The sequence below is a fragment of the Callionymus lyra genome, chromosome 3, assembly GCF_982586985.1.
Source record: "Callionymus lyra chromosome 3, fCalLyr1.hap1.1, whole genome shotgun sequence".
Lineage (NCBI taxonomy): Eukaryota > Metazoa > Chordata > Actinopteri > Syngnathiformes > Callionymidae > Callionymus > Callionymus lyra.
In genome coordinates, this window is record NC_141820.1 from 4,003,841 (window position 1) to 4,026,609 (window position 22,769).

The following is a 22,769-nucleotide window of genomic DNA, read 5'->3' on the forward strand; positions in this document are numbered from 1 at the left end:
GGTGTTTCTGTCCATCAGAGGAGACACTGTAGAAGTTTAAATATCCAGGTTCACTAAAGTTCATCATCATTCCTACTCTGTGAGAAACTTCTTGACTCTTGATGACAGTTTCTTTCTTATCGTGATAGAATTTATATCCTTCATCATCAGAGCAGCTCAGACTCCAGGAATAACGGTTCTGTCCAAACTCAGACTCGTCTTCTTTCCCTCCGTCTCTTCTGAGAGTCAGTGCGATAGAAGCTCCTCCTCTCCACTCCAGCTCCCAGTAACATGGTCCAGTCACAGCTTCTCTGCTCATCACCTGAAGACACCGGTGGAATCTGTCGGGATGGTCCAGATAATCCTGATCCTGCGGCACAAGTTCCACCGTCCTGTTGTCCTTGGACAGTAGGAGGCGCCGGTGTGCTGTGTCCGGGTCCAGTGAGAGTGGACGGAAGTCTGAGAGAAGAAGACACGAGAGGTGATGATGGTGGAAGAACTTTCTCTTCAAGACAATCATGGACTCCGTGTCCCAGCAAGCCAGGGAGGGCTGATCTGTTTGTTGACATCTAGTGGAGATCATCATCAAAGTGAAGTCAACAGTCTTCTGAGACTGGGACCACCTCCAGAGAAGAACCAGGAGGAACATCCCAGAATCATCATTTGATTGACACCAGTGTGTCCATATCAAGTCAGCAGCTAAACTAGCATGAAGCTAACATGATGTTTCTTCATGTTCTTGAAACATCTCTGTGTTCATCTCCACCATCATCCTGGACTTGATGAAGCTCCATCAGCAGATTCAAGTGTAACAACATCTCAACATCACAACTGCTCCACTAGAAGCTGACAGAGTCAAGGAGTTCTCATCCATCAATCAAATCAAACTTACACATCTTCCATCCAGATGTTAACCTCTGTGGTCCACAGTGATCCAGCCTGGAGGAAGAAACATTGAGAAGATCAGATTCATTTGACTTCAGATGCTGCTAAGTGGACGTTCTTTCATGACTGTGTGGACCACAACAAAGATGGATCTAGAAACACTCGCTCAGTCTCCACTGTCTCCTTGTTCTTCCACTGGTGTCCAGCAGGAGAACATGGAGAAGCTCTGAGAGTTGGATTCATGTGCTCAGTTCAGATGAAGAGTCTGAGCAGCGTCACACACTCACATCTCTCTGCTTCTGATCACATGTTCAGAAGATCTTTGGAGCTCAGTCAGTGAGTTCTGCTGCTCCGTCCATACCTGAGAGTCTCCAGCCTCCAGTCTGGACTCTCCAGTCCAGCAGACAGCAGCTCCAGTCCTGGTCCTCCTGGATGATTGAAGCTCAGGTCCAGCTCTCTCAGATGGGACGGGTTAGATGTCAGAGCTGAGGCCAGAGAAGAACAACCTCCTGCTGAGATGTGACACCCTGACAGACTGTAATGAAGGTGGAACAGTTTCATTAAATCAGAAGAACTTAAGACATGATGTTCTGACCTGAGAGTCTCCAGGTGACAGTGTGGACTCTTCAGTCCAGCAGACAGCAGCTCCACTCCTGGATCCTTCAGGTTCCGGTTGTGACTCAGGTCCAGTTGAGTCAGACTAGAGGACGGAGAGCTGAGGACTGAGGACAGAAGTGAACAACTTCTCTCTGACAGTCGACAGAAGATCAGCCTGTGAAAGAGACGGAAACGTCAACAAGAGACTTTTTCTCTATTTTGCCTTGAAAGCCTTGATTGGAGGAAACACTGAACTCTTGACGTTCATAAGATCATCACATGATTGTGTGAACATTTGAAGACTTTGATTTCAATCAAGATCAACTTGATCAACACATGAAATAATGAAGTTTTCATCAGTTCAACACTTGATGTATAAATGATCACATGACTCACTGTTGTGAGAGGATTGATGTGTGTTTGTGTTTAATGTCAGTGTTAGTGTTAGTGTTGTGTAACTCCACTCACACTGTTGTGTAACTCCACTAATACTGGTGTGTAACTCCACTCACACTGGTGTGTAACTCCACTCACACTGTTGTGTAACTCCACTCACACTGTTGTGTAACTCCACTCACACTGTTGTGTAACTCCACTCACACTGTTGTGTAACTCCACTCACACTGTTGTGTAACTCCACTCATACTGTTGTTGTTTAACTCCACTCACACTGGTGTTGTGTAACTCCACTCACACTGGTGTTGTGTAACTCCACTCACACTGTTGTGTAACTCCACTCACACTGTTGTGTAACTCCACTCACACTGTTGTGTAACTCCACTCACACTGGTGTTGTGTAACTCCACTCACACTGGTGTTGTGTAACTCCACTCACACTGGTGTTGTGTAACTCCACTCACACTGGTGTGTAACTCCACTCACACTGTTGTGTAACTCCACTCACACTGGTGTGTAACTCCACTCACACTGTTGTTGTGTAACTCCACTCACACTGTTGTGTAACTCCACTCACACTGTTGTGTAACTCCACTCACACTGTTGTGTAACTCCACTCACACTGTTGTGTAACTCCACTCACACTGGTGTGTAACTCCACTCACACTGTTGTGTAACTCCACTCACACTGGTGTTGTGTAACTCCACTCACACTGTTGTGTAACTCCACTCACACTGTTGTGTAACTCCACTCACACTGTTGTGTAACTCCACTCACACTGTTGTGTAACTCCACTCACACTGGTGTGTAACTCCACTCACACTGTTGTGTAACTCCACTCACACTGGTGTTGTGTAACTCAACTCACACTGGTGTTGTGTAACTCAACTCACACTGGTGAAGTGTAACTCCACTCACACTGGTGTTGTGTAACTCAACTCACACTGGTGTTGTGTAACTCAACTCACACTGGTGTTGTGTAACTCCACTCACACTGGTGTTGTGTAACTCCACTCACACTGGTGTTGTGTACCTCAACTCACACTGGTGTTGTGTAACTCCACTCACACTGGTGTTGTGTAACTCAACTCACACTGGTGTTGTGTAACTCCACTCACACTGGTGTTGTGTGACTCCACTCACACTGGTGTTGTGTGACTCCACTCACACTGGTGTTGTGTGACTCCACTCACACTGGTGTTGTGTAACTCCACTCACACTGGTGTTGTGTAACTCGACTTTGACTCGTTGTGTGACTCATATTGTTTGACTTGTGTTGTGTGAGTCCTGTTGTGTTACTTGTGTTGTGTGACTCGTGTTTTGTGAGTCGTGTTGTGTGACTCGTATTGTGTGACTTGTGTTGTGTGACTTGTGTGACTCGTGTCGTGTGACTTGTGTTGTGAGTCGTGTTGTGTGACTTGTGTTGTGTGACTCTTTTTGTGTTAGTTGTGTTATATGACTTGTGATGTGTGACTTGTGTTGTGTGAGTCATGTTGTGTGACTCGTGTTGTGTGACTTGTGTAGTGTGACTTGTGTTGTGTGACTTGTGTTGTGTACTTGTGTGACTTGTGTTAGTTGTGTTGTGTTACTTGTGTCTTGTGAGTTGTGTTGTATGACTCACGTTGTGTGAGTCGTTTTGTGTGACTTGTGTTGTGTGAGTCATGTTGTGTGTGTCGTGTTGTGTGACTTGTGTAGTATGACTTGTGTTGTGTGACTTGTGTACTTGTGTGACTTGTGTTAGTTGTGTGACTTGTGTCTTGTGACTTGTGTTGTGTGACTTGTGTTGTGTGACTTGTGTTGTGTGACTTGTGTTGTGTGACTTGTGTTGTTTGAGTTTTGTTGTGTAAATTGTGTCTTGTGACTTGTGTTGTGTGACTTGTGTTGTGTGACTCGTGTTGTGTGACTTGTGTTGTGTGACTTGTGTTGTGTGACTTGTGTTGTGTGACTTGTGTTGTGTGATTTGTGTTGTGTGACTCGTGTTGTGTGACTCGTGTTGTGTGACTTGTGTTGTGTGACTTGTGTTGTCTGACTTGTGTTGTGCGAGTGATGGTTGTGTGAGTCGTGTCGTGTGACTCTTGTTGTCTGACTCGTGTTGTGTGACTCGTGTTGTGTGAGTCGTGTTGTGTGACTCGTGTTGTGTGACTCGTGTTGTGTGAGTCGTGTTGTGTGACTCGTGTTGTGTGACTCGTGTTGTGTGACTTGTGTTGTGTGACTTGTGTTGTGTGACTCGTGTTGTGTGACTCGTGTTGTGTGACTTGTGTTGTGTGACTCGTGTCGTGTGACTCTTGTTGTGTGACTTGTGTTGTGTGACTTGTGTTGTGTGACTCGTGTCGTGTGACTCTTGTTGTGTGACTTGTGTTGTGTGACTTGTGTTGTGTGACTTGTGTTGTGTGACTCGTGTTGTGTGACTCGTGTTGTGTGACTCGTGTTGTGTGACTCGTGTTGTGTGACTCGTGTTGTGTGACTCGTGTTGTGTGACTCGTGTTGTGTGACTTGTGTTGTGTGACTTGTGTTGTGTGACTCGTGTTGTGTGACTTGTGTTGTGTGACTTGTGTTGTGTGACTTGTGTTGTGTGACTTGTGTTGTGTGACTTGTGTTGTGTGACTTGTGTTGTGTGTTTGTAAAGATCAACCTGCGTCTCATGGAAGCTTCAAGAACCAGAGAAGAGAGTTTGTTCTAATTGTTGATGGTTTTTTCAACATTCAATGATTTGAACGTCTTTTACTGTCGAGTCATGATAGAAATACTAGAGTTTAGTCTCCAGACTGTGTTGATAAATATGTCAAGATGACTTGAAATATTCTTCACCTTCCTGTTGTGTTTATGAAATATCATCACTTCTAGAACCAAGTTCATGAGTCGAGGAAAAGTCATTCAAATCCTCTCAGAGTGAAAAAGGTTTCATGAAGAAACATGAATCCATTCACTGTTTACATCCATGTGTGTGTTTGTGTTTGTTTGAAATGATGTTCTGACCTGAGAGTCTCCAGGTGACAGTGTGGACTCTTCAGTCCAGCAGACAGCAGCTCCACTCCTGGATCCTGCAGGTCGTTGTCACTCAGGTCCAGTTGAGTCAGACTAGAGGACGGAGAGCTGAGGACTGAGGACAGAAGTGAACAACTTCTCTCTGACAGTCGACAGTCGATCAGCCTGTGAAAGAGACGAGTGTCGTCAACAAGAGGATTGATTTGTGTTTATATGAGAAACAAACACAAGAGAACATAAGGAAAAATAAGTCACAAAACAAACAACAACGACAAATGAAAATAAAAGGTTGTTACATGTATATTGATCATAATAACACATCATTGATTCTTTTTCTATTCACTTACTTATCTCAGTGTTTTTGTGTGTTTTCTCTCAATTGTTGTGTTTAATTCTTTTCCAGAGTAAAAATATCTTCAATTTAATCAAGACACTGATTCAATTTGTGTTTTTAACATTCAATTCAATATGAACAGGTTTACAAAGTTATTATTCATAACCGTGTCAGGTGTGAGTGTGAAGGTGTTGCAGGTAATACAAGCGCAAACAATGTGTGTGTGTTTGTCAATCAAGGAGTCGACTACTTCCACTATACATGGACTACTATCAACCTTCAGCTAATGCCAACATGACTGACCAAACGACTGATGTAGTTCAACATCTGGAGGACAGTGAGCTGAGACTATGGTATCCCATCCAAGGACGACAGCCCCTCCATCAGCTCCACACAACAGCTCAGGAGCCCATGATGGTTCAAGTCACTTCCCAACGGACATTTCTAGATTCTCTCATGTTAGACACGAAACACCAAGAGAACTCAAGGCTCCTCTTGTTTTCCGTGGGGATGTTCAGACAAAGTTGAGTTGGAAGAATGGCTCGAGTTGATGGAAGATTATTTCAAGAAACGTGATGTTCAACTGGAGAGTCGGGTGGAAGAAATTCTCACACATTTAAGGGCTCGAGCTAAAGAGTGAAGTTTGGGATAGAAATGGAGAGATAGATGTTGCACGCCGTCCTCACGCTGTGTCTGGTCTCTTGAGGAAACTTTTTTCTTCTGAACGCTATTCATCGGTGCCTTTGGCAGACTTTTATTCAACTCTCCCAGATGTGATGAAGACCCGTAGGACTACTGGCTCCGCCTCAAGAAAGCTGCTGCAGTCGCCACAGGTTGCTTGTGGGAACAAGACAAATGTTTGATCACCCAGATCTGGCTCACATTCCGGTCCATACTTTGGATAAATGGTCAGCCGTGAAGTGCAGGACGTGTTGGATGAATTTCATAGACTAGTTTGAAGACACCAGCCAGACATAGTGAAGAGGTGAACATGGATAGAGTTGAAGTTAACCTACAGCAGCCTGTGAACCACCTGAGAGACAGCAGCCAGTTGATCCAGACTCTTCTACAATGGAGAGGTTGCTGGGGTTGTTGGAAAAGATGCTGCAGAACCAGAGTCAGAACCAATACAACAGAAGGACACGTAACAACTACAAGAGACAACACCGAGTAGAAGGACTTGACGCTGTGCCATGTTCTGTATGTGCTGATGGTTCACACTCTGCATATTCTCACTGCCGAGAAAACCTTCTCTGCTTCTTTTGTCACTCTCCAGAACACACAAGACGTAACTCACCTCAAGTTCTTATGCCACCTGCCTTCACACATCAGGGAAACATCATGAAATTGCTCATTTCAAAGATGAAGGGTTCAATAGTTCCATCATTAACCTCAACATGTGATGATGCAGTTATTTTGTCACATTCAGACGAGTGGAAAGAGGAAGACCTGCAATCCAGGATCAGGACGACAAAGAGTCGTGTCACACTGCAACCAGGGTCTGAACATCTAGTGTGGGCTAAAGTGTCATCGTCTGCTCAGTCAACTGTGGGGAAAACAGTTGTGATCGAGCAACACAGTCCAAAGTGAGACCTGCACAAATCCTGGAAGGAAGAGTTGTCACTACCTTGTGGGGGGATGGCTGGGTTCCTGTGAAGATGTTGAATCCTACTGAGAAGCTACTCACTATAAAAATAAATGCTATGGTTGCAGATGTGTCACTCGCCCCTCAGTCCAAGACTTGCCTCAACCAGAACCAGTTTATTCTAATGTGATGTTGACACAGAACATCCACTGCTGTCTGAGGAGATGATCATCCACACGTTGAAGGACATGGATCTGGAGGACTTAGATCTCACCTGTGAAGTGTCTCTTGATTGTTAAAAAAAATGTAGTATGTATCGTCCAAAGTTATGAGTGTACTTTCTCAAAACACAAAATGGATTGTGTTGAATGAATATGTTCATAGAATCTGTTTGGTGGACGACAAGCCTCTCAGACTGCAGTACCTCCGTGACCCCTCTAGTCAATATGAGAAACTGAGGATCTAAATAAGATGGAGGAACAGGGGATTATTCGTGAATCTCAGAGTGAGTTTTCTTCTCCTCTTGTGCTTGTTGTTAAACCTAATGGTGACCTACGCATTTGCAATGACTTCAGATGGTTGATGCCAGAACAGTGAAAGATGCGGACCCCCTGCCCCACCAGACAGGTCTGCACAAATATAATAGAATGCTCAGGGTCTTACCAACAGCCCCGCAACATTTATACGGATGATGATGTCCATATTTGGTGATAAGAACTTTTCTTTTGTGTTATCTGGACGACCTGCTGGTTTTTGCTCCATCAGAGGAGGTTGCAATTGAACGGTTGGAGATGTTTTTTTCGCGTCTTGCTGCTAACAACTTAAAGCTGTCACCTAGGAAATGTAACTTTCTTTGCAGATCTGTAAGGTTCTTAGGACACATTATTTGTGCAAATGGTGTAAAAGACAGACCCTGATAAAATACAGGCCGTGGTTGATGTGGAAGAACCTGATCTGTTTGACTCTGATGGAATCACTTCTTCTGCAAAGAAGATGAGATCATTTCTTGGCATGGTCCTGTATTATCACCATTTCATAGAGGGATGTTCAGCTGAAGCCAAACCACTTTTTGATCTTGTTTCTGATCCTGTCTCCTGTAACAGCAGAGGCAGAAAACGCAAACCTAAATTGAAAAGGTTTCATCAGACTCACTCCTGTTGATTGTTCTGCTGAGTGTAAGGCTGCATTCAAACACTTAAACATGACTCAGTCCACAGTGTCACTCTGGCTCACCCTGACTTCACAGAGCCCTTGTTCCTGCTGTAGAGCTTCTTTTGATGGGTTAGGTGCTGTCCTCTCACAGTTGCCACCAGGGGGCACTGTAGCACGACCAGTGGCTTTTGCCAGTAAAAGCCTCTCACGTTCACAGCTGAATTAACCTGCTCATCGGCTAGAGTTTCTGGCGGTTTGTGATAAGTTCAGTCACTGGCTAAAAGTGAGACATCTTACAGTTTGGACAGATAACAATCCCCTAACCTACATTTTGACTAAGCCCTGGTTGGACGCATGTGAACAAAGATCGGTGTCCAAGTTGGCAGCTTATAGTTTTGATCCGAACTATGTACCTGGCAACAAGAATGTGGTCACTGGTGCCCTTGAGAACCATTTGTTCAGTCTTGCATTGGTCATAGACCTGTTACAGAGACCTACGTCTCATTGTTGGAGAAGATGTGTGGCCTTGAAGATGAAAAAGTGCATGGTGCATTCAAGTGTACTACGAAGTGTCAAAGGGTCATTGAGCAGTCTTTGAATGAGGGTGAAGCACTAGACCAGGCCTGCCCAACCCGTGGCTCCCGGGCCGCATGCGGTTCTTTGCCTGGTTTCATGCGGCTCTAACGTTCTAGTGTTGTGTCGTTCACGAACGATTTGTTTGAACGAACGATCTTTTGAGTGAACGTACTGAACCAAATCACTTCATGAAGTGATTCATTCCTTTCTCAGTTCAGTTGAACGCCGCGACCGTGCCGGTAGGAGGGATTCTATGATAAGACTTTGCTACAGAACATTTAGTTTTTATGTTGGCACAGATTTGGTCAGTGTGCGCGTTCGCTTCGCTTGAGTTCAATACGGTATTTTCATCTAACGCGCAATAATACAAGCCAGATCTGAAGAGGTTTGTTCAAAGCAAGGAATGACAGAAGTCCTAATAAGCAACATGCATAGTAAGAGAGAAAAATATTTTAATTATTATATTTTGTTTGTGGACTTGGTTGAACTGAGAGTTTGTGTGTGTAAGACAGTACAGTACAGTACACACAGTGCACACAATGTTCATTGTTGAAAATGACTGGCCCTGACTGTAGAAGTCAAATTCTGTCATTATCATGTTGGTGTGTGACATTTACAATAAATCTGGCTAAGCAGAGGTCTGTGTGTGAGGAAGGGATGATGTTCATGTGACCCATGATGTGGCTCTTTGAGGTAACACAGTAAAAAAAAATGTGGCTCTCATGTTGTGTGACTCTTGTCGTGATTTTTGTCCTGTGACTTGTGTTGTGTGACTCTTGTTTAGTTAGTTGTGTTGTGTGGCCACCCCTGCACTAGACCAACAAAATTCCATGACAGCTGAAGAATTATCAGCCGTTTTTGAAGCACAAGTGTCCGGTGGAATGAGCCAGAAAGAAGGCACAGAACCTCCTCTTCCTCATCTTGTGGACATCACTCAGTCTGACTCATTAACTAAGAGTGAAAAAGCCAGACTGCAAGAACAGGACAACATTCTAAACATGGCGTTTCATTATGTCAAACGTCATAGGCAACTAAACACAAAAAATCTTCCAGTTAATCGTCCCAAATTCATTAAAAGGTCAGGTGTTGCGTGGTTTACATGACTCAGAGGTCATCAGGGTCAGACACACACTGTGTCACTGGAGTGGACTGGAGAGTGACATCATTAACCACGTAAAGGGCTGTTTTCACTGTGTTGTTGCTAAAACTCCAGAACCTGCATTTCGTGTCCTCCTTGAATGCATTCAAACATCTGCAGCTTTGGAATTGGTTTGCATTGATTTTTGTTCTGCTGAGAAATCTGTCAATCAAAGCGTGGACGTACTTGTTGTGACTGATCATTTCTCAAAAGCTAAGCAGGTATTCGTCGACTGGGTTCGCACCCTTTTTCCTCATGTTTGGCAGGACACCACGATAACCTGTTGATGTTGTGTTCCAGCATGCTCTCCCTGATTCCACTGTTGTTGACCATCATGACTTTGTGTCTCGGTTGAAGCAGGAGTTATCCGAAGCTACTCAAATTGGCCAAAAACTATAACCGCAGAGCTGGGGGCATCTTAGGGTCTCTTGCTGTTGGTGATCGGGTTCTGCCCTCTTGACAAATGAGTGATTACTGATAGTGAAAACACATCATTCCTCTATAGACCTAATGCACTGTAGGAGCGAGTGACACTGTACCAAGATGGCCGCCCTGTATACACACAGCTCTAGTGAGGGCAGCAGTCGATGCGGCGTCCATGTAAATATGTCTATGGCCTCGAGGACTGAGATGAGGTAGGAGGAGGAGATGCTCTGTGAGCATTAGTGTATAAAAATATGTTAGAAACACCTTTTCTTTCAATTGTCGTATTTTATATTTGTTTAGAAGCAGTTTTATTGTATATGTTTGTTTAATTGTTTAGCGTTTAACTTATTGTGTGGTGTTTCTAGAGCGAGAGCAACAAGTGTGTGAGCGATCCATCCTCAAACTGTATTTTGATTTATGTGCAGAATCTTACAAATAAAATACAAGTGATCCACGAGCAGCTTCATTGGTGGAATCAGAAGTGTGATGATCCAAAGGTTATGCTCACATCACCATGAACATTACCCTGCATTGAAATCTAGCAACAGAACAAGTGATGGCATCACAAGAGTCTCTCAAATGTGTTTGAATGGATCTGAGATCAGTAAATATGTGTCAACATACTGAACAGCACGACCCAGCAGAAGAACAAATCAAGTTCAAGTGTGAGAACCTGCTGAAGACTGAGGTCACTTAGAATCATCTGCTTCATTGAAGAACTCACTGAAGACTCAACTTTGACTCTCTGGAGTCTCACCTCTGACTTTCACATGTTCTGAAGCTGAAGACATGATGTTCTGACCTGAGAGTCTCCAGGTGACAGTGTGGACTCTTCAGTCCAGCAGACAGCAGCTCCACTCCTGGATCCTGCAGGTCGTAGTTGTAACTCAGGTCCAGTTGAGTCAGACTAGAGGACGGAGAGCTGAGGACTGAGGACAGAAGTGAACAACTTCTCTCTGACAGTCGACAGAAGCTCAGTCTGTGAAAGAGACGAGTGTCGTCAACAAGAGGATTGATTTGTGTTTATATGAGAAACAAACACAAGATAATATAAGGAAAAATAAGTCACAAAACAAACAACAAAGAGAAATGAAAATAAAAGGTTGTTACATGTATATTGATCATAATAACACATCATTGATTCTTTTTCTATTCACTTACTTATCTCAGTGTTTTTGTGTGTTTTCTCTCAATTGTTGTGTCTAATTCTTTTCCAGAGTAAAAATAGGGTTCAGTTTTAGACACCGTAACGTATTGTTTTGCATCTTCACTTAATAAGGCTTTTGAGTTCATGCAAAGTGCTTTTTATCAAGTTCAGGCTCAGCTTTGTCGACTGAAGCTTGTTCTCAATGCTGATAAGACCAAACTTATGGTATTTTCAAATAACAAAAAGATTGAGATAAATCACAATATTTTAACTTCCCAAGGTCATGCAATTGAGGTGTATTTTTACAAATACTTGGGTTTTATGATTGATGACCACATCTCTTTAAAATTCACATACAAAACCTGGTAAATAAACGGAAACTAAGGTTAGGCTCGACGACGACGAGTCGAAGCTACCTTCCTGACCGTTCTTGATTCTGGAGATGTGTTGTACATGAATTCATCAGCTCACTGTCTAAAGATGTTGGACACTGTGTAACATGGAGCCTTGAGGTTCATGACAAACTGAAGACCCTTAACCCATCACTGCACACTATACTCAAGAGGTCACTGGCCTTCGCTCTCTTCGCCACGACTTAGTCATCGGCATGTTTGTATCTACAAGGAGATTATAGGTTATGAATGTTCCTCCAGCTCGTACTGAACTGGGTAAAACAGCTTTTAAGTTTTCTGCGCCGTCATCGTGGAAGAAGCTGAAGAAGCAGCACAAGTTTGAGACTCTAGTGACTTTTGACAAATTCAAGGCTGTTGTCAGGAATTTGACGTCGAACTCTAACAGCAAGTGTGAATGTTTTTAGTCAGTAATCTTTTATCCTTTTCTGATATTGTACCAACGCACTTAATACTGTATGAAATAGTTTTCATGTGTAACTATGTTTTGCTGTCCATCCTGTCCAGGTCTCTCTTGTAAAAGAGATTTTAATGTCAATGAGACTAACCTGGATGAATAAAGGATCAATAAATAAAATAATAATACAGAGTTATTCATTCACTGTTTGTGTGTTTGTGTTCACGACACATGTTCAAGTGTTTGCTCATGAAATTCAAATGAAAAGTTGATGTTGTTTCAAAAAGTGACTTTAGAAAATGATGGATTTACAAAACAAAGTGAAAGAAAAACCATGAAGAGAGAAAGAAGGAGTGAGTTGGTGACACAGAGATGAGTTGAAATGAAAGATATGAGCAGGATGTGAGACGACACTGTTGAATATTGTGATGAAGAAGAACATGTTTGACTTTTCATACAGTTGCTGATGTGTTCATCACACATGCTCACATCACCATGAACATTACCCTGCATTGAAATCTAGCAACAGAACAAGTGATGACATCACAAGAGTCTCTCAAATGTCTTTGAATGGATCTGAGATCAGTAAATATGTGTCAACATACTGAACAGCACGACCCAGCAGAAGAACAAATCAAGTTCAAGTAGAACCTGCTGAAGACTGAGGTCACTTAGAATCATCTGCTTCATTGAAGAACTCACTGAAGACTCAACTTTGACTCTCTGGAGTCTCACCTCTGACTTTCACATGTTCTGAAGCTGAAGACATGATGTTCTGACCTGAGAGTCTCCAGGTGACAGTGTGGACTCTTCAGTCCAGCAGACAGCAGCTCCACTCCTGGATCCTGCAGGTCGTTGTAACTCAGGTCCAGTTGAGTCAGACTAGAGGACGGAGAGCTGAGGACTGAGGACAGAAGTGAACAACTTCTCTCTGACAGTCCACAGTTGATCAGCCTGTGAAAGAGACGAGTGTCGTCAACAAGAGGATTGATTTGTGTTTATATGAGAAACAAACACAAGATAACATAAGGAAAAATAAGTCACAAAACAAACAACAAAGACAAATGAAAATAAAAGGTTGTTACATGTATATTGATCATAATAACACATCATTGATTCTTTTTCTATTCACTTACTTATCTCAGTGTTTTTGTGTGTTTTCTCTCAATTGTTGTGTTTAATTCTTTTCCAGAGTAAAAATATCTTCAATTTAATCAAGACACTGATTCAATCGTGAAGATTCACTTCAATTTATTCTATTTGTTTTTTAACATTCAATTCAATATGAACAGGTTTACAAAGTTATTATTCATAACTGTGTCAGGTGTGAGTGTGAAGGTGTTGCAGGTAATACAAGCTCAAACAATGTGTGTGTGTTTGTCACTCACACTCCTGCACTCTCTCAACATTGTTGTCTTCATTTGAATGTTTACAGTTAGAAAATTCAAGGTGAATTCTCTCCATCTTTGGATCCAGTGGATCTATGTTGTGACACAGATGGAGTGTCAATCATCCTCCGTCACATTCACCTTCATTTCTTCTCCATGTTTGCTTCACATGAACTGAATTAGTTTCAACTTTTGAAACATTTCTCAAGTTTGGAGACTATTTTTGAAGTTGTTTCTGGACATCAATCAATATATGGATCAGTTTGATTCCATCTGGTTCAATGTTTGATAATAATCAGTGAAAATCTAATGTTTTCATACAAGTCATGAGTTCATTGAATCATCTGGTGTTTTTCATTTTAGCTTCAGACTAACTGTTGTCGTAACTTGTTTCTACTTTGAATATTCTTTGTATTATTGTGAAGTTTGCAGTGGATTTAAGTTCATGTTATTTATGTTCTTTAAAACGTTTTTAGTTTTATTTTGAAAGTCCACTTCCTCTCTGTTTATCTCACAAGAGTTCAAAAGTCTAAGAAGAAGCTCAAGAGACATTCATTTGCATAAACTCAAGGACTTGAAGAAACATTAAACAAGACTTTTCTCTCTTTGCAGCCAACGAGGTGTTGTTTTGTTTGAATGTTAGTTTCTATTAACACTGTGTTAACTTTTCATTTTCTTCATCATTTATGTTCAGTTTTCACGCTGGATTTCGGGGTCAAGCCTAAAATAAACCCTGTCTGTGCCTGAGGGAGAAACATACAGTCGTTCATTCACTGTTTGTGTGTTTGTGTGTTTGTGTTCACGACACATGTTCAAGTGTTTGCTCATGAAATGCAAATGAAAAGTTGATGTTGATTCAAAAAGTGACTTTAGAAAATGATGGATTTACAAAACAAAGTCAAAGAAAAACGAGGAAGAGAGAAAGGAAGTTGGAGTTTCTCAGCCTGAATGAAGAAGGAAATCAAACATTCATGGTTCATATCAGAGATGTTTCAATGATCCACTTACAGAACTTCATTTGAAGCTTGAACCACCGGCAGAAGCCTCTCAAGAACCTCCTCTGAGGTAGAGTATTTCTTCAGGTCAAACACTTTCAGATGTTCCTCTGAGGACAGTAAGATGAAGGCCAGGCTGGACCATTGAGCAGGAGACAGTTGATCTGTGAAGAGACGTCCTGATCTAAGCTGCTGTTGGACCTCCTCCACCAGAGAAGTGTCCTTCACTTCATTCAGACAGTGGAACAGGTTGATGATTCTCTCTGGAGACACATTCTCACTGATCTTCTTCTTGATGAGCTTTGCTGTGTCCTGATTGGTCCAGGAGCTACTTCCTGTCTGTGTCAACAAACCTGTCAGGAGACTCTGGCTGGTCTGCAGAGAAAGACCCAGAAGGAAGCGCAGGAACAAGTCCAGATGTCCATTTGGACTTTCTACAGCTTCATTGATTTCTTTCTGGTAGAACTTTTCTATGTCAACGATTCTTGACTGCAGGTTGACTTCGGAGTTGAAGAACATCTGGTGAACATGAAGAGCAGACAGAAACTCCTGAAGACTCAGGTGGATGAAGCAGAACATCTGGTCCTGGTACAGTCCTCTCTGCTCTCTGAAGATCTGAGTGAACACTCCTGAGTGAAGTGAAGCAGCTGTGATGTCGATGTCACTCTCTGTCAGGTCTGATTCATAGAAGACCAAGTTTCCTTTCTTCAGGTGCTCAAAAGCCAGTTTTCCCAGAGACTCCATCATCTTGCTGCTCTCAGGATCCCAAACTGTGTCTGTCCAAGCTGCTCCATGGTACTTCATCTTCTTGACTTTGGACAGAACCACCAGGAAGTAGATGAACATCTCAGTCAGGGTGTTGGGCAGCTGTCCTGTCTCTCCTCTCTTCAACATGTCCTCCAGAACTGTGGCAGTGATCCAGCAGAAGATCGGGATGTGACACATGATGTGGAGGCTTCGTGAGGTCTTGATGTGAGAGATGATGGTGCTGGTCTGCTCCTCATCACTGGACCTCTTCCTGAAGTACTCCTCCTTCTGGAGGTCAGTGAACCCTCTGACCTCTGTCACCATGTCCACACACTCAGGAGGGATCTGATTGGCTGCTGCAGGTCGTGTGGTGATCCAGAGACGAGCTGAGGGAAGAAGATTCCCTCTGATGAGGTTTGTCAGGAGGACGTCTACTGAGGTGGACTCTGTAGCTGCTGTCAGGACCCGACTGTTGAGGAAGTCCAGAGGGAGTCGACACTCGTCCAGACCATCAAGGGTGAACAGAACCTGGACTTCTTCAAAGCTGCTGAGATCTTGGGTTTCAGGAAAGAAAAGATGAACAAGTTCCATCAAACTCAACTTCTTCTCTTTCAGCAGGTTCAGCTCTCTGAAGGTGAAAGGAAACATGAGCTGGAAGTTCTGGTGAGCTTTGCCTTCAGTCCAGTCCAGAGTGACCTTCTGTGTCAGGAGGGTCTTCCCAATGCCAGCCACGCCCTTCGTCAGCAGGCTCCTGATTGGTCGGTCTCCTTCAGGTGAGGCCTTAAAGAGGTCTTCTTGTCTGATGGTGGTTTCTGGTCTGGTCGGGTTCCTGGTGGCTGCTTCGATCTGTCGGACCTCGTGCTCCTGGTTGACCTGGTCTGTGCCCCCCTCAGTGATGTAGAGCTCCGTGTAGATCTGATTCAGAGGAGCAGAGTTTCCTGCTTTAGCGACCCCCTCAGACACACTGTGGAACTTCTTCTTCAGGCTCCTCTTCAGCCGTCGTCGACACTTTTCTGCACGACTTCCTGAAGAAGAGAAGTCCCATGAATCTCAATATTCTAGAAGCTGAAGATCAATCTTCTCAGCAGCTGCAGGAATTTCAATCTCAAATGTTCTAATAGATTCAAGTTTTCTTTTTCAACAGGTTAAAGGTTCAAATCCTCTTACTTCCCCACAGAAGACCAGCAAGCTCCTCCTGCTTCATGCTCCTCAGGAGGTTCATGATGAACATCAAGAAATCTTCTCTGCTGCTCCTCATCTGCTCCTCTTCACACTTCAACTCCTCCTCTTCCTCATCATCCAGGTGTTTCTGCTCACCTGGTCTGAGAAACTTCTTCACTCTCTCCAGTTCCTCCTTCACCAGGGTCATGACCTTGTCCTCCAGCAGCTGAAACACAAACATGTGACTTGATCATGTGACCTACAGAGGTCACCAGAGGTATGTCTCAGTCCAAGTCTAACCAGGACCTGTTGAGCAATACTTTCTTCAAGAGTAGGACCAGAGAGTCTGAGTCACATTCAAATCTCATCTTCTCTCTAAAACTAAACAAGAGTCTCAGCCACACCAGACCTTCTACTTCATGTATGAAGCTGACAGGTGGAGTTGTCCAGGATCAGAGCTTCATGAAGCAGCAGAAGCAGCTGACTGGTGAGTTAGCAGCTGTTGTAGTCAGCAGGTGAGGCTGAAGACTTGAACGTACCTGAAGTGTGGAGTCCACATCTGTCTGATGCTGCTGGACACACTGGAGACTGAGAACATCCGAGACCTGCTGATCCTCTCTGTGAAGAACATCAGGCCGTCAATAAGTTCTGTCTACTTCTACAAGGACACCAATGATCTGAGCAAGACTCTGACTCTTCCATGTGCAGACCACCTAAGATAGAATCTTCCACATTCATGGAAAACCAAGTTTGTCTCACACTTCAGTCGTGATTTCATTCTCATGGCTGCAGTTTGTTGCTTCTTCTCTTGTGAGTCGACTTTCCTCCACGACTGTCTGCAGCACTTTTGACGAGCAGTTCGTGAAGCTCAATAAAAGAGAAGTTTTGAGCTGCATTGACTCATGAACATCTTCAGTTGAAGTCACCAAGAGTCACTAACTGCTGATAGAAACACAGCTGTGAGTGAAAGAATGATTGTTGAGGATCAACTAACAGTCTTTGACGACTCAAACATTCCCTCAATCATTGAATCAGTGACTCTTAAATCACTTGAAGTATCTTCTCTCACACATCAGTGACCTTCATCTGAGGCGCTCATATGATCCACGTGAATGTTGCATCACAAGAAAAACACTCAAATCAAACTTGACTTTTGATGAATATTTCATCACGTTTGTTGTGTGTCAAGTTTCACAAGACTTCAGGTGGAGGAGAAGAAAAGTAGTTGCACTATTTAGAATTCTTCTTCTTGACTCAACAACTGAAGAGACTGTTGGTCGTCACATGATACAAACTTCTTCAACAACAGATGGAATGATCCAGTGAAATGAATTCACTGTATTTGACATCAAGTTGTGGATTTCTTCATGAGTCCAACAGCACCTGTCTGTCCCACAGCAGCTGTTATTGTCTCCATGACTGTTGCTCATGCTAACATGTCAACTGTGATGAAGTGCTGAACATCTGAGGGCTTCAGTCCAAGTAGAAAGAACCTCAGAGACCTTTGTACAGACCCAACATCACATCAGTGAGTCAAAGAGGGACAGAAAACCTCACCTGTCTTCTGAAGACTCTTGTCCACCTTTGAAATTATCAGGAGGTTCCATAGACCAGTCACTCTTCAGAGACTCACAGTTGAGTTCAGACTCTTCTTGTTTCTTCTGGTAGATCCTGAAAGACACAAAACTCTGATCAACACTTTAATCCATTCCTCTGTCGTTCACCATCTGACCACTAGATGTTCTAATGTTGCTCCTGTTGTCTCTCACCTCTGATGCTTCTGTTCACCTTTGAAGTTAATTGTTCTTCCCATAGACACGTCACTCTTCAGAGACACACAGCTGGGAGCAGGTCCAGGTCCAGGTCCAGGTCCAGGTCCAGCAGATGTACGTAGCTTTGATCTGAACACACACAAGTTTTAGTGAGAAAATGATTCCAGTACTTGAAGGTCTGACAGGAGAAGTGATCTTCTCACCTCTGAGCTCTGGTCTGACTGTCATGGTCTTCACCCAGAAGTTCTTTAGAGGCAGGATCTTCCTCCTCTGTGTCCACACCTGCACACAAACACAACAGCATCATCACTCGTCATCATTGTGTTGTTGATACTATAATAAAACCTCATCAGTACAAACAACATGTTGTTGCTCAACCACACATTCATGTGTTCACTCTCTGATACTGACTGATGTAACAACTTGTTCAGTAACAAGCCTGAGAGGATCATTAAATCTTATTATCTCCTCACTGGCTTGTCGGATCACAATATGACTCTTGTTGCAAAGAAGTTGACAAAAAAACAGGTTTACTTACCAGCAAGAGATAATTAAACATTCCTATGGAATAAGGAAACGGGACATGAATGCATTTAAGGAAGAAATAAGCCAAACTGATTGGAGTGATGTTCTACTCACAGATGATATAGAGGCCTCTTGTGGATCATTGTTAGATGCCATAAATAGAATTAAAGAAAAATACACCAAAACGTTCAGAAATGGACACCCCAAGGTCAACCTGCCTTGGTTCAATGACAACTTGTGAAAACAGCACTAAATCAATTAATGATGGACGAGTTTTTAGTAGTCTTCGTAACAAAGTGAATGAACCAAAGAAGGCAAAGAGCAACTTTTTTATGGACATTATTAAAGAACGAAAGGGAAATAAACTTATATTGAGGAACGTTAATGAATTCACAAAGAGAGAGCTGGACATGAATTGAAAATACATGGACATTTAACCAGTGATTGTAATGAAATTACCTCTGCATTTAATATTTATTTTATTGAGTCAGTGCAGAATCCATCACATACATTTGGTGCAAGAATTAAAGACATAGCAGCAGCAAATTATACCAAACCCGTTTTTAAGATAATTGAAGTACTATGCTAAGCTGTGCAGTGTCCCTGTTAAATAAAGGAAAAAATCAAATGTATTAACATTGATTCATTTATTCACCTCACTCTTGATTCATGTATTCACTTCACTATTGTATCATGTACTCCCCTCACTCTTGAGTCATTTATTCACCTCACTCGATTCATGTATTCACTTCACTCTTGATTCATTTACTCACCTCACTCTTTATTCATTTATTCACCTCACTCTCGTATCATGAATTCTCCTCACTCTTGATTCATTTATTCACTTCACTCTTGATTCATTTATTAACCTCACTCTTGATTCATTTACTCACCTCACTCTTTATTCATTTATTCACCTCACTCTCGTATCATGTATTCTCCTCACTCTTGATTCATTTATTCACTTCACTCTTGATTCATTTTTTCACTTCACTCTCATTTCATGTATTCACCTCGCTCTTGATTCATGTATTCACTTCACTATTGTATCATGTATTCCCTTCACTCTTGAGTCATTTATTCACCTCACTCGATTCATGTATTCACTTCACTCTTGATTCATTTATTCACCTCACTCTTGATTCATTTACTCATCGCACTCTTGATTCATTTATTCACCTCACTCTCGTATCATGTATTCTCCTCACTCTTGATTAATTTATTCACCTCACTCTCGTTTCATGTATTCACCTCACTCTTGATTCATTTATTTACCTCACTCTTGATTCATTTATTCACCTCACTCTCGTATCATGTATTCACCTCACTCTTGATTCATGTATTCACCTCACTCTTGATTCATGTTTTCACCTCACTCTTGATTCATTTATCCTCCTCACTCTTGATTCCTTTATTTACCTCACTCTTGATTCATTTATTCACCTCACTCTTGATTCATTTATTCACCTGACTCTTGATTCATTTATTCACCTCACTCTCGTTTCATGTATTCACCTCACTCTTGATTCATTTATTCACCTCACTCTTGATTCATTTATTCACCTCACTCTCGTATCATGTATTCATCTCACTCTTGATTCATGTATTCACCTCACTCTTGATTCATGTTTTCACCTCACTCTTGATTCATTTATTCTCCTCACTCTTGATTCCTTTATTTACCTCACTCTTGATTCATTTATTCACCTCACTCTTGATTCATTTATTCACCTCACTCTTGATTCATTTATTCACCTCACTCTCGTTTCATGTATTCACCTCACTCTTGATTCATTTATTCACCTCACTCTTGATTCATTTATTCACCTCACTCTCGTATCATGTATTCACCTCACTCTTGATTCATGTATTCACCTCACTCTTGATTCATGTTTTCACCTCACTCTTGATTCATTTATTCACCTCACTCTTGATTCATTTATTCACCTCACTCTTGATTCATTTATTCACCTTACTCTTCATTCATGTATTCACCTCACTCTTGATTCATTTGTTCACCTCACTCTTGATTCGATTATTCACCTCATTCTTAATTTATGTATTCACCTCAATGTTTATTCATGTATTCACCTCACTCTTGATTGTTTAATTCACCTCACTCTTGATTCATGTATTCACCTTACTCTTGATTAATTTATTCACCTCACTCTTGATTCATGTATTCACCTCACTCTTGATTCATTTATTCACCTCACTCTTGCTTCATGTATTCACCTCACTCTTGATTCATGTATTCACCTCACTCTTGATTTAGGTATTCACCTCACAAACTCAGTCTCGATTCATTTTTTCACCTTAGTCTTGATCCATGTATTCACCTCACTCTTTATTCATTTATTCACCTCAGTCTTGATTCATGTATTCACCTCACTCTTGATCAATGTATTCACCTCAATCTTTTTTCATTTATTCACCTCAGTCTTAATTAATTTATTGACCTCACAAACTCACTCTTGGTTAATCTATACATCTAACTGTTTATTAATTTATTCCCCTCACTCTAGATTCATCTCACTCTTGATTCATTTATTCACCTCACAAAATCACTCTTGACTCATGCATTCACACTCTGACTGGGGAACATCATGAACAGCATGAAAAAAGTCACTGACCTGTGAGCAGCTCTCTGCTCTGAAGACTTGTGTCCATGTTTGTAGGTGAAACTTCCAGGTGAGCTCAGCTGCTTGTGATCCAGACTCAGGGAAACACTGATGAACCGTCAGTGAGGAGGTGTGTCTGTCAGAGACATCAGTGCAACATACTGTGTTGTTGACTCACACTTTTATAACATAGTTCAACAACACAACATGTGCCACGAGGATAAAGACGTTTGACAAGTTCAATCACAATGTTGATCTAGAAGAAGGAATGCAGTCTTGTTCACCTGTCGCTGCCACACCTGTTGCTGCCACACCTGTCGCAAACACAGCTTTATCTCTTTCACTTGTTTATTATCCAGTTTCATCTAGTTTTGTTCTTTTCATCCAAACAAGTCTTGGTTCTGATCCAAATGCTGCACATGTCCTCCAGGTGTCTTCAGCTTCACACACTTGACAGAAGCTTCCATGACAGTGATGGACAAACACATCAGCACTTCTGAAGCATCATTGACATGTGATTATTTTCACAACAAACTCGTCGTTGTGTTCGTGGAATACTCTTGGCCACCAGGTGGTAGTATATAACCATTATACGTTGACTGAGTTGGTAGTCGGCCATCTTGTTTGTGTTTATGACGGTGGTTGGACGTTAATCCCGTAGTTGTAACGGCTCAGGAATAACGGCCCCTTTCCAAGTTTGGCGAGCCAAGTTTAGGGGTCAATCACCGTATCAATCGACGAGCCTGTCGGACTGGGAGGTGGAGCCAACTCCCAAGACCCGGTCCAGGGGGCAAAAATATCCACCATTGCGGACACCGGGGCACAGTCAGACCTCTGGTCTCTGGAGGAGTTCCTTGCTTATGGGTTCTCGCACAATGACCTCCACTTGGAAGGTCGATCATAACCTGGTCCACCTTCAGTCACAGTACACTCCTCTGGTGCAGAGACAGACTGTGACCACTAGGACAATCAGAAAGTGGACCAGCTGTGGAGGACGCCATCAGAGACTGTTTTGACACCACAGACTGGGATGTGCTGCTGAAGTCACAAGAGGACATCAAGGGTCAGAAACACTATATAACGGATTATATATTTAGATTTCTGCTCAGACGTTGTCGCCCCTGCTGAGACTGTCCGCTGTTACCCTATTAATAAATTAATTTAACGCCGTTGGTAACAAAGGAGGTCAAGGATGTCCTTAACAGAGAGAAGGCGGCTTTCAGGAGCAGGGACAGAGGGGCCATGAGGTCAGCAAAGCAGGAGGTGAAGCCATGCTGGGGAAAGTACCAACCCTGTAGAAGACTTCCTGTATAGTTCCAGTCCTGAAAAAGATCCGGCCGAGCGAGCTGAATGATTACAGACCAGTGGCGCTGATGAAGACACTGGAGCGGCTGGTCCTCAAACATCTCAGGCCACATGTCCAGCACGCACAAGCCCCCTGGTGTAGAAGATGCCATACTTCACCTCCTGCATCGGACCTACTCTCACATGGATTAAGGATGTGGCTCAGTGAGGATCCTGATCCTGGACTTTTCTAGTGCCTTTAACACCA

The 22,769-nt window shown here is 42.6% G+C and overlaps 1 protein-coding gene across 1 annotated transcript in view; it reads right to left on the minus strand.

The window, feature by feature from the left end:
• The window catches only part of LOC148083049 (NLR family CARD domain-containing protein 3-like), a 21,636-nt gene extending 328 nt beyond the window's left edge, over positions 1 to 21,308 (minus strand). Inside the window, exons 1-11 of the mRNA XM_087786187.1 lie at positions 21,230 to 21,308; positions 18,275 to 18,353; positions 18,069 to 18,200; positions 17,857 to 17,970; positions 16,839 to 16,917; positions 16,306 to 16,525; positions 14,405 to 16,163; positions 12,789 to 12,962; positions 1,226 to 1,399; positions 872 to 918; positions 1 to 438 (exon numbers count right to left, since the gene is read on the minus strand). The exon at positions 1 to 438 is cut by the window's left edge and continues 328 nt beyond it. Of these exons, the coding sequence (XP_087642313.1) occupies positions 1 to 438; positions 872 to 918; positions 1,226 to 1,399; positions 12,789 to 12,962; positions 14,405 to 16,163; positions 16,306 to 16,525; positions 16,839 to 16,917; positions 17,857 to 17,970; positions 18,069 to 18,200; positions 18,275 to 18,353; positions 21,230 to 21,266 (3,253 nt within the window). The 5' untranslated portion in view covers positions 21,267 to 21,308. The remainder of the gene's footprint in view (positions 439 to 871; positions 919 to 1,225; positions 1,400 to 12,788; positions 12,963 to 14,404; positions 16,164 to 16,305; positions 16,526 to 16,838; positions 16,918 to 17,856; positions 17,971 to 18,068; positions 18,201 to 18,274; positions 18,354 to 21,229) is intronic.
• Positions 21,309 to 22,769: the final 1,461 nt, after the last annotated feature.